Source organism: Haliotis rubra, unplaced genomic scaffold (genome assembly GCF_003918875.1).
Source record: "Haliotis rubra isolate DU_JTF1 unplaced genomic scaffold, ASM391887v1 Scf857, whole genome shotgun sequence".
Lineage (NCBI taxonomy): Eukaryota > Metazoa > Mollusca > Gastropoda > Lepetellida > Haliotidae > Haliotis > Haliotis rubra.
The window spans coordinates 403,661-414,793 of record NW_025767587.1 but is presented as its reverse complement, the minus strand read 5'-3'; the positions used below and the strand labels follow the sequence as shown (position 1 = coordinate 414,793).

At 43.5% G+C, this 11,133-nt stretch overlaps 1 protein-coding gene across 1 annotated transcript in view; it reads right to left on the bottom strand.

Annotated features, from left to right (window-relative positions):
• Nucleotides 1–2,629: 2,629 nt before the first annotated feature.
• The window catches only part of LOC124262806 (dynamin-like 120 kDa protein, mitochondrial), a 43,785-nt gene continuing 35,281 nt past the window's right edge, over nt 2,630–11,133 (bottom strand). The window contains 7 exon segments of the mRNA XM_046697354.1: nt 2,630–3,461; nt 3,594–3,706; nt 5,222–5,319; nt 6,476–6,592; nt 8,153–8,239; nt 8,723–8,856; nt 10,765–10,873. Coding sequence (XP_046553310.1) covers nt 3,397–3,461; nt 3,594–3,706; nt 5,222–5,319; nt 6,476–6,592; nt 8,153–8,239; nt 8,723–8,856; nt 10,765–10,873 — 723 coding nt within the window. The 3' untranslated portion in view covers nt 2,630–3,396.

The following is an 11,133-nucleotide window of genomic DNA, read 5'->3' as shown; positions in this document are numbered from 1 at the left end:
TATGTTTTAAATGAGTGAGTATGGTTTTACACTGCTTAAAAAAATATTCCAACAATATCGCAGCAAGTGACATCAGAAATGTTCTGTTTTTACAATGATGCAAATAGTTGTTATTCCCGCTGGCGCACGCGTTTGTGTTTAATTCAGTTTCTTCATATGGCTCCTATTTGTTTGGTACTATTTCACCTTCACCTCACTCATACAAGAACAAAAGACGACACAGTCAGCCATCTCTTTAATCATATTTAATGTAGCACTTAAACACCAGCAGATCCTGGCATCACAAAACTTCATCTTTGTTCTCGACTTTGATTCAGATGGCTCTGTACAATAGAACAAAGAAACATGATGATAGATTTAAGTCCACTTGGCTATATCTTGGGGGAACTCGTGTCCACCATGCAACCTTTCAATACAAGTATCAGCTCGTCTATTATTTTAAATTACGCTGTTTAGTTCCATCCAGTTACAGATTTACGTCAACAGTGTTTTGCTTTCACACAGTTCACTCTGGTCCTGCCCCTGAAACAAATATACCTACTGCAGCTTAAGCAACTCTACAATATGCCAAGTCTAGATTACCGCAGTAGTTTCTATTAATATACAATGTAACTTAAAATCATGATGAGACTGAATTCAACAACACCTATGGATGGTCTGTCAGGCTTTCACAGAAGTGTTTGAATGGAGTAAAAATTCTGGCCCCCGTTTCACAAAGCTCTCGTAAGCCTAAGACCTCGTACCTTTTCTCGTAGCATTCGTACTTCCTTTGTTAGCGTATAGGAGGTGCGGATGCTACGAGAAAGGTTACGAGACCTTAGGCTTACGAGAGCTTTGTGAAACGGGGCCCTGTTCTGTTAAGTGTTTGGCAGAATTCTGGTTGTTCATAGTTATGTTAAAGCTGTTTCTGCAATAGTAGCATTATTTCCAGAAACAGTATCATAAAACAAAGAACCTCCCTTTAGTTGTGTATAAGAAATAACAGTACACACACACACACAAACTAAATCATTAGATGTGCTAGATCACAAATGGAGAAGTCATCGATCACTTCATGTCTTGGCAAGCCCCAGTGTACTGGTGATTAATGAGAAGGAAACCTCTACCAGTTATCTTATAAAACTGACCCAGTCCCTCTTCATCCCTTGGGGGAGTTATAAATGTCACAACATATTTATAAGAATTTCATCCATAAAATATGAGGCAGTAAGCAATAAATATTGTGTTTTCTTAAACAGTTTTCTGCAAATTCACCAATAGCAGAGCAGAGGACATCACCACTGGGCTTTGTATGTTTGTTTGGTCTGGTTTAATGCCACACTCAGTGTTTGCCCTTAACCCTGAAAACATGCAGGCTCTTAGGACCCAGAACCATAACAAGTTGTGGGTCGTGATCAGAATGTGTAGGCCCAATACTTTAATATGGAAATAATACTCTTAGTTACAGGGGATGAAAAAGCTGTCGGCCATAAGGGCCTGCAGAAAACAAAAGCTGTGGGTCCCAGTGGTTTACGGTCAGTTTTGGGCCTAAGGACTGACATTAATGTCGAATGCTGCACACTGAGCAGTATTCCAGCTATATGGTGGCGGTCTGAAAATAATTGAGTCTGGACCAGACAATCCAGTGATCACCATCATGAACATCGATCTACACAATTGGGAACTGATTACACGTGTCAACCAAGTCAGCACGTCTGACAACTCGCTCCTGTTAGTCAACTCTAAGGGCAAGCATGTGTTGCTAAAGATCAATTCCTACCCAGATCAGCACTGTAGGCTTCCTATGAGTAAAAGCTGTAACATTTAAGCTAAGTATATCCCCTGTATGATGGACGACTGCATCAAGTCAAGAAATAACTGACTGAGTTTAGTTTTACGTCGATTTTAGCAATATTCCAGCAATATCACGGCGGGGGACACCAGAAATGGGCTTCACACTTTGTACCCATGTGGGGAATCAAACCCGGGTCTTCGGCATGACGAGTCAACGCTTTAACCACTAGGCTACCCCACCGCCCCAGTCAAGAAAGGAGGCAAACACACTTGGTTTTTTCTTGATTTTGGTACACAAGGTCAACAAAATGATGCATGGCAGACAATTTGGTGGTAAGGCTGTCGATATAAATATGTCATGTTTTTATTACATCAGTGGATTTTCCGGGGGTCATCAAGTAAGCATAATGGACAGCCGACAGAGGGAATTATTATTACGATGCTCACTCACTTCTGTACAAAATATCATAGAAACAACATGTTCTTTAAAATGTTAAGATTTCATTAATGTAATGGTGAAGCATACTTAGCAAAATTTCATTTGAAACACTTTGCTTCCAACATCAAGCATGATAAGGATGTTGTTTGAACTTACAGAATAATTATGTAGACAATTGATGTTGAGGGAGATCAGTACTTTGGACATGAAGGGACCCATAATTATGAGACTGAGCACTTGATATTTCTACATGAAGGGACCCCGAAGAGACTTTGTATGGAATTCTAAGCTTAATTTTGTATGGCAAGCCTACCTCTTTTTCTGAGCTAAGATATTATTTTTATACTGTCTTGTAACAATGACTCTTTTGTTGTAGACAATTTCTTTTCTTTTCAACAGTCTGAAGCACTGATACTATTATCAACCATTTAAGGGATGACTGATTGAGTATAGTTTTACGCGGCTTTTAGCAATATTCCAGCAATATCAGGACGAGTGACACCAGAAATGGGCTTCACACATTGTACCCATGTGGGGAATCGAATCGCCCCTTTTTAGGGATGACTTATTACTTATCAAATACACTCTCCATCCAGCCATTATCAAACCCTCGGTCCTAATTTATGAATCTGCTTTCATAAATCAAAACACTATACAAGCATAAATGTTTATGGAACTGCATTTCCTGAATTTTCACACCTAATGTCCTGAAGCTACAACACTAATCTGGCATCATCTAGATCCAATACATCATCACAACATGGCTGATGCTGCAGGAATTGATCCGGACAAGGAATGGACGCCAGAATGAATGTCCCTGATAAACAGGAACGACGCACACGATGAGAAAACAGTCATAAATAATAGTCACATTGTAAATCTAATGGCTTCATCATTCTGCAGACCTAGCTACATCACTCTTCCACACACACCCTACATGATATATAGCACTTAAGCACAGCCATTTTCAAGGGTAGACATCTCATGGCCTTGCTATAGAGAAAGTTGATCTGCCAGTCTGTCAGAACCCAACATGGCACACCATAGTTTCATCACTGTCCAAGTCGTCCATAGACAATGGTTTGTTTATGACTTGTCAGTCCCTTTCATTGCACGTGTTGCAAACTTCCTGTCTTCACTGCAACCGGGTCGGGATGATTTAGTTATCCTACAAAGATTATGCACTATTTCTCCTTGTTCAATGCTTGAATGAATTCTTCTAATCTATCTTGGATTTGTCGAACTTTTTCTGAAACAAATTGAACAAAATTAAATAAAGGTATTATTATAATTTTATTTATTGTAAAACTATAGGATGTCTAATTATTTGGTGTTGAAAGCATCTCTCAGCAATACTCTGGGTGTTTGAAGCAGTACTCACTGAGTTCCTCGGCCAGCAGAACCCGTCTCCCTGTGAGGAGTTTCTCCAGCCGCTCCTTGTCCTCCCCGAGATCTTCCAGCGTGTCCTTGATGATCCGTTCTAGCCGCGCCGAGCTGAAAACACAGACACAGGTGAACACACAGAGGTGAACACACAGAGGTGAACACACAAACACACAGACACAGGTGAACACAGAGAGAGGTGATCACACAGACACAGCTGAACACATAGACACAGGTGAACACAGACACAGGTGAACACACAGACACAGGTGAACACACAGAGGTGAACACAGACACAGGTGAACGCACAGAGAGGTGAACACAGACACAGGTGAACACACAGACACAGCTGAACACACAGACACAGGTGAACACACAGACACAGGTGAACACACAGACACAGGTGAACACAGGTTTGTGAACAGACAGGTGAACACACAGAGAGGTGAACGCACAGACACAGGTGAACACACAGAGAGGTGAACACAGACAGGTGAACACACAGAGAGGTGAACACACATACACAGGTGAACACAAAGAGAGGTGAGCACAAGACACAGTTGAACACACAGAGAGGTGAACACACAGACACAGGTGAGCACACAAACACAGGTGAACACACAGACACAGGTAAACACACAGACACAGGTGAACACACACAGAGGTGAACACACAGAGAGGTGAACACAGACACAGCTGAACACACAGACACAGGTGAACTCACAGACACAGGCGAACACACAGACACAGGCGAACACACAGACACAGGTGTTGTTGGTTTGGTTGGTTTGTTGCTAATGCAACACTCGACAATATTCCAGCCATATGGCGGCGGTCTTTAAATAATCGAGTCTGGACCAGACAATCCAGTGATCATCACCAGCATCAATCTATGTAATTGGGATACGATGACATGTGTCAACTAATCAGCGAGCCCGATCCCGATAGTCGCCTCTCATGATAAGCATGAGGGATTCTGAACCAGATATTCACGGGTCCAAATACAGGTGTACACAGTCGAATGGATAAATACAAATGGACACAGATGGCCACGACACAGGTTTGCACACAGACACAGGCTAGCACACAGAAAGAGAAACAGTTGACCACTGAAGAAATAGACACAGATGGCAACAGACACACAAGAAGAATATACACACATCCTACATGAATGTACAGTTGAAATGGGACCGCCTCCGGGGTGTAGTGGTTAGAGCGTCAGCCCAGAGAGCGGAAGGTCGCGGGTTCGATCCCCGACCAAGTCATACCAAAAGACGTTAAAATATGGTACTTGTTGGTCCCTGCCTGGCGCTCGGCATAAATGGGTACAACAAGGACTGGTCGGCTTGGAGTCAGTATAATGTGTCTGAGTGGGGTATTCATGCTTCACTGCGGCATGGTATCTCAGTGGGCTAGCACTATAAAACCAGCTTAAGTCTGGGCTAGTACAAGCAACCGCACATACACATACACACGCATGCACGTCGTCATATGAGCGAAATATTCTCAATCTCGATGTAAAACCCAATTTCACCTCACCCCACAGTTGAAATGCAGGTGAATACAGAGGCCATACTGTTCACTATTACTCTGAACCCACTGAGGTGAGTGAGTTAGAGATGACACCCACCTTCATTATTGACAACCTGTTGCCGCAGGGAGTTGCTTGTCACTTCCAACATCCGCAGTAGTCTCCAGAACAGCACAACGTCGTGACACTCCAGCTGAACCAACACAAGGACAATACTGGTAACATCAACTTCCATTGCCCTCCCAAAGGTTCAACTACTAGAGCGTATCAATATGACACTTGATCCCATATATCATTACCAACAAGGACAATACTGGTAACACAATACCTTTAGTGCACATCAATATGACACTTGATTCCATATATCATTACCAACACAAGGACAATACTGGTATATCATCAACATTCATTACCCTCTCAAATATTCTACCTTTAGTGCACATCAATATGGCACTTGGTTCCATATATCAATACCTGCAGTTATCTCCCTTTAACATCCACTTTGACAACACACTACCTATTGAATACATATGGAAACAGCCCTGATTTTATCCCGTCATCCAAATTAGTAACTAAAACCAAGTCCACACTGTATAAGATTACTGTGACACTGCATTCAATACAACAATGTACAGCAATACATCACAGCTCTTCCATTTTCACAATTCTGGTTTCAGTAAAATAGGCCATAGGCCGAAAGCCACAGGACCTCTCTAAAAGACCAGGGGGTTCAAGTTGAATTACTTATCAATGCAATTCCAGTTTCGGAATTCTGACATTAGATGCAGACTTGGCACAGAAGATCGAATCTGAGCAGGCCTAGAAATATCCTGGTATTGTCCTAAAGATTAACCAACTGTACCGGCCTGCAGAGATGTCTCATGACCATGTCGGTTTGTATTACTTGTGTTTCGTCGGAGGATGTCAGCCTCATCCCACATTTCATGTGCTACCATATATTGTTGTGTATTAAGCAAGTCTTTCATATCTAGAAGTAGAAGGGATTAAGGGGAATCGCCTTATGCATTGGGTAGAAGATCTCCTATATCACATTTTGGTCACTAATTTGGTGTCACTCTGTCAACCCTCCAATCGGCGCCATCCAATGGAGTTCTGTGAGACGAATCACAGTATAGAGCAGCAGAAGACATACATATTGTCACTGCAAACGTAAGGATTTTGTATGTGCAGGTGATATGCTTTGTTCCAGATTGACTTAAAGACGATTTATATAAATTAGCATCATTTTAGAAGGTTTTTAGGGGAGAGAGAGTCGCATGAAAGACAGTGATATACGGAAACTCTGTAAGAGAGTAAAATGTCAGATATCTCTGACTCCCTTAACTTACCCCGGACTCTGAGAATCCTCTCTGGTAGTAGTAGAAGCCCTTCTTACACTGCTGGGCTTGGTACAGAGCCTTCTTGAAGAAGTTCAGCCGGAACACATAGTACCAAGTCTCTCGGATCTGAAAGAGGAACAGAGGTACTTCCTTATCAAACAAGGACACAAGATGTTCATGGCCAGAATGTACCACCGATAAGATTGTTCTCCTTAATGACAGACCGTGTGTCCGTGTGTGTGTCTCCATGAGTGTGTGTCTCTGTGTTTGTGTGTCTCTGTGTCCGTGTGTGTGTGTCTCCATGTGTGTCTCCATGTCCGTGTGTCTCCATGTCCGTGTGTCTCCGTGTCCGTGTGTCTCTGTGTCCGTGTGTGTGTCTCCATGTCCGTGTGTCTCCATGTCCGTGTGTCTCCGTGTTCGTGTGTCTCTGTGTCCATGTGTGTGTCTCCATGTCCGTGTGTCTCTGTGTCCGTGTGTCTCCATGTCCGTGTGTGTGTCTCCATGTCTGTGTCTCCATGTCCGTGTGTCTCCATGTCCGTGTGTGTGTGTCCGTGTGTGTCTCCATGTGTGTGTCTCTCCATGTGTGTGTGTGTGTCTCTGTGTCCGTGTGTCTCCTTGTTGTCATCTCTGTGTCTGTGTGTGTGTGTGTCCATGTGTGTCTCCATGTTCGTGTGTCTCCATGTCCGTGTGTGTGTGTCCATGTGTCTCGTGTGTCCATGTGTGTGTGTCTCCATGTTTGTGTGTCTCTGTGTCCGTGTGTGTCTCTGTGTCCGTGTGTGTGTCTCCGTGTGTGTGTGTGTCTCCATGTCCTGTGTGTGTGTGTCTCCATGTCCGTGTGTCTCCATGTCCGTGTGTCTCTGCATGTCCGTGTGTGTGTCTCCATGTCCGTGTGTCTCCGTGTTCGTGTCTCTTTGTCCGTGTGTCTCTGTGTCCGTGTGTGTCTCCATGTCCGTGTGTCTCCGTGTCCGTGTGTCTCTGTGTCCGTGTGTGTGTCTCCATGTCCGTGTGTCTCCATGTCCGTGTGTCTCCGTGTTCGTGTGTCTCTGTGTCCGTGTGTCTCTGTGTCCGTGTGTGTGTCCCCCCTTGTGTGGTGGTAATATGGAAGGTTGTTGGTGATTTTACAATTACCAGATTATTTAATACTGTCTTAAATACCTCAGGATTTCTCACCTATAATTCATTCATAACAGTCAAATTTGATGACATACACAGAAGACTTGTTGACATACAGCATGAAAATATGTACATTGTATGGTAATATAACTTCAATAATTTGGGTGTGAATGTTGCTCTGAATAGTATTTCAGTCATATCACGACTGCTAACAGTCCCGTCGTTCCACCCTGATACCGTCCTTTTCTCTAGAGCATATGACTAAGCACTCTTGAGCAGGGATATCTCTGGATATGATGTGCTATATAAATGTCCAATCTATTATTATTATTGCAATTATCACTTTCAAGCTGTAGGAAAGCCCAAAGTAAAAGTCTTGATTCTTTTGGTGAAATGCGTGAGTTGACAAACCAAAATCACAGCCATTCTGGGATTCAAAACCATGAGCATGGGTTATTTTTGGCATTTCTGTTGGTCCAAACTCAAAAAAGCGCCTCACCTCAGATGACTGCACCAACTGTGCCCCTAGAGCATGTAATAAATCAACCAGACCTCAGTCATATGATCACTTACGAAGTCATTGGTGACATCCACGTTGTGACTCTGCAGGTTCTTCCTTGCTGTGGTCAGTTCATCGCCGGACAGGTGGGACTTGTGGTGCTGGAACATAGAACAGAAACTGAGACATAGCTCGTGGAATGCCTGGGATATACTCCCAGTTGAACCTATATCCCATGATGATGATACTATTTCTATTCTGCCTCCTTATGTATTTAAAACCTGTGGAGATCCAGATTAGAACTGATCTACAGCAACCCATGCTTGTTGTAAGAGGCAATTAACGGGATCAGGTGTCAGGCTCGCTGACTTGGTCAACACATGTCATCGTATCCCAGTTGTGTAGATCGATGCTCATGCTGTTGATCACTCTACTGGCTGGTACAAACTCGATAATTTACAGACCAACGCCACATAGCTGTAATATTGCTGAGTGCAGTGTTGAACAAACCAACCAATCGTTATGTCTTTAGATACCCAATACAACGAAATCCATGTCTGAAGTTCCTGCAATACCATTTCACTGTTTCAAGCATTGCAGTACTATACTGATAGTGTTAACATATGGTGGCTGGTCCTACTCACTGGGTTTGTGCTGAAGAGCTTCTCCAGCTCACTCTTGGCGGCGGACCTGTCCTTGTTGTCCTGCGTCTGTCGCTGCCAGTACATCCACTGATCCATCGAACTTGGACCGGTCAGCTTCCGCAGCGAGTCCTCCGCTGTTACACGAACACACACACATGATCTTCCCAACACAGTCACGTAACACTAACTATAGAACAGTGTTGGGAATTGGTTGAAATCTCACAATTGATGATTGGTTCAATACCAACGACCAATCTTCGATTATTTCAATTAATCGGACCACCACTACTATAGAACTAGTTTTTAAATTAAATTACTGATTTGACATAGTGGGTGGTAAGCCTAATCATGTGTTTGACAGTGCCACTGAAGCTTCAGTTTTATTCCCCACATGAATACAGTGAACCTCCCTTAACCCTGACAACTACCCGTGTCACCAATGGAGCTTCCTTGGTACTAGAAGTATGAGATGTACACCACCTTCAGAATTATATTATAGTAATATATTTATAATCCAAAGTGTATCATTAGTGACCAAAACATTATTGAATCATACAACTCATTGTAATTAATACTTTTAGGCCTGGCTTCCATTTGTTTTCTTACCCCCTGTTATATGCCACTATTGTTACCTCATCAACTATGCCTGGATTAACAATCCCTGGCTTCTACTTGTCCTTCCACCAAGTTAGTGCTAATTATATCCCCCTGGCTTCTATTTGTTTTTTTCTTGTCCCTTGTTAAATTGCCACCTTTGTTATTGACTGACTGACTGAGTTTGGTTTTACGCCGCTTTTAGCAATATTCCAGCAACATCACTGCAGGGGACACCAGAAATGGGCTTCACACATTGTGCCCATGTGGGGATTCGAACCCAGGTCTTCGGCGAGACGAGCCAACGCTTTAACCACTAGGCTACCCCACCGCCCCACCTTTGTTATTGAAATCAGGCCTGGATTAGCAATCCCTGGCTTCCACTTGTCCATCTACCAGTTAACTACTGGTTTTCCTTGTTATCTCATACCTGTTGTTGTTTCAACATGTACATATATAGCTGTCTGTTCCTAATTGTTTCATTCACCTGATGAAGGAGTAGGATATACTTCGAAATGTCGTGACCCTTCACAATAAAGAAGTTGACATCCATAAAATTCTTGCCTGTATGTGTATCACTTCTAAATGCCCTTCAAAGACTCCATACAAGTCAAGGCAGTGAGAGTTGGTTGACTTCAGTCAATGACATTGTTGATGCTCGTACTGTCCACCACTAGTATGTTCTAATCTCTACAATGTACTGAACTCACTGTCTTAGATTGAATACAGCTGACTGTGAAATACAGCATCGAATAAACAAACTTTATCTAATCTTGAGATCAGATCAAACTGATGACATTCAATCAAACATGGCTGTTACACTCCAGGAACCTGGGCCACAGATACACTCCAGGAACCTGGGCCACAGATACACTCCAGGAACCTGGGCCACAGTTACACTACAGTTACACTCCAGGAACCTGGGCCACAGATACACTCCAGGAACCTGGGCCACAGTTACACTCCAGGAACCTGGGCCACAGTTACACTCCAGGAACCTGGGCCACACTCCAGGAACCTGGGCCACAGTTACACTCCAGGAACCTGGGCCACAGATACACTCCAGGAACCTGGGCCACAGATACACTCCAGGAACCTGGGCCACAGATACACTCCAGGAACCTGGGCCACAGTTACACTCCAGGAACCTGGGCCACAGTTACACTCCAGGAACCTGGGCCACAGATACACTCCAGGAACCTGGGCCACAGATACACTCCAGGAACCTGGGCCACAGTTACACTCCAGGAACCTGGGCCACAGTTACACTCCAGGAACCTGGGCCACAGTTACACTCCAGGAACCTGGGCCACAGTTACACTCCAGGAACCTGGGCCACAGATACACTCCAGGAACCTGGGCCACAGTTACACTCCAGGAACCTGGGCCACAGATACAGTTTATCCACTAGGTGCCTATACTGCCTTGACAATACAGTAAATACTCACACTGCTTCAGTTTTTCTTTCAAGGTGTCCTCCATAAACTTGATTGCAGCATCCCAGTGTCGCTTGTCAGTCACAGACCGGTCTTCCAAGATGTTCACCTGGATTACTCTCTGAAACAAAGGTAGTTTACTCTGACACAAAGATAGATAACTCTCTGAAATAGAGGTGGATTACTCTGACACAAAGGTAGATAACTCTCTGAAACAAAGGTGGTTTACTCTGACGCAAAGGTAGATAACTCTCTGTAACAAAGTGGATAACGCTGACACAAAGGTAGATAACTCTCTTAAACAAAGGAGATTACTCTGACACAAAGATAGATATCTCTCTTAAACAAAGTGGATAACTCTGACACAAAGGTAGATAACTT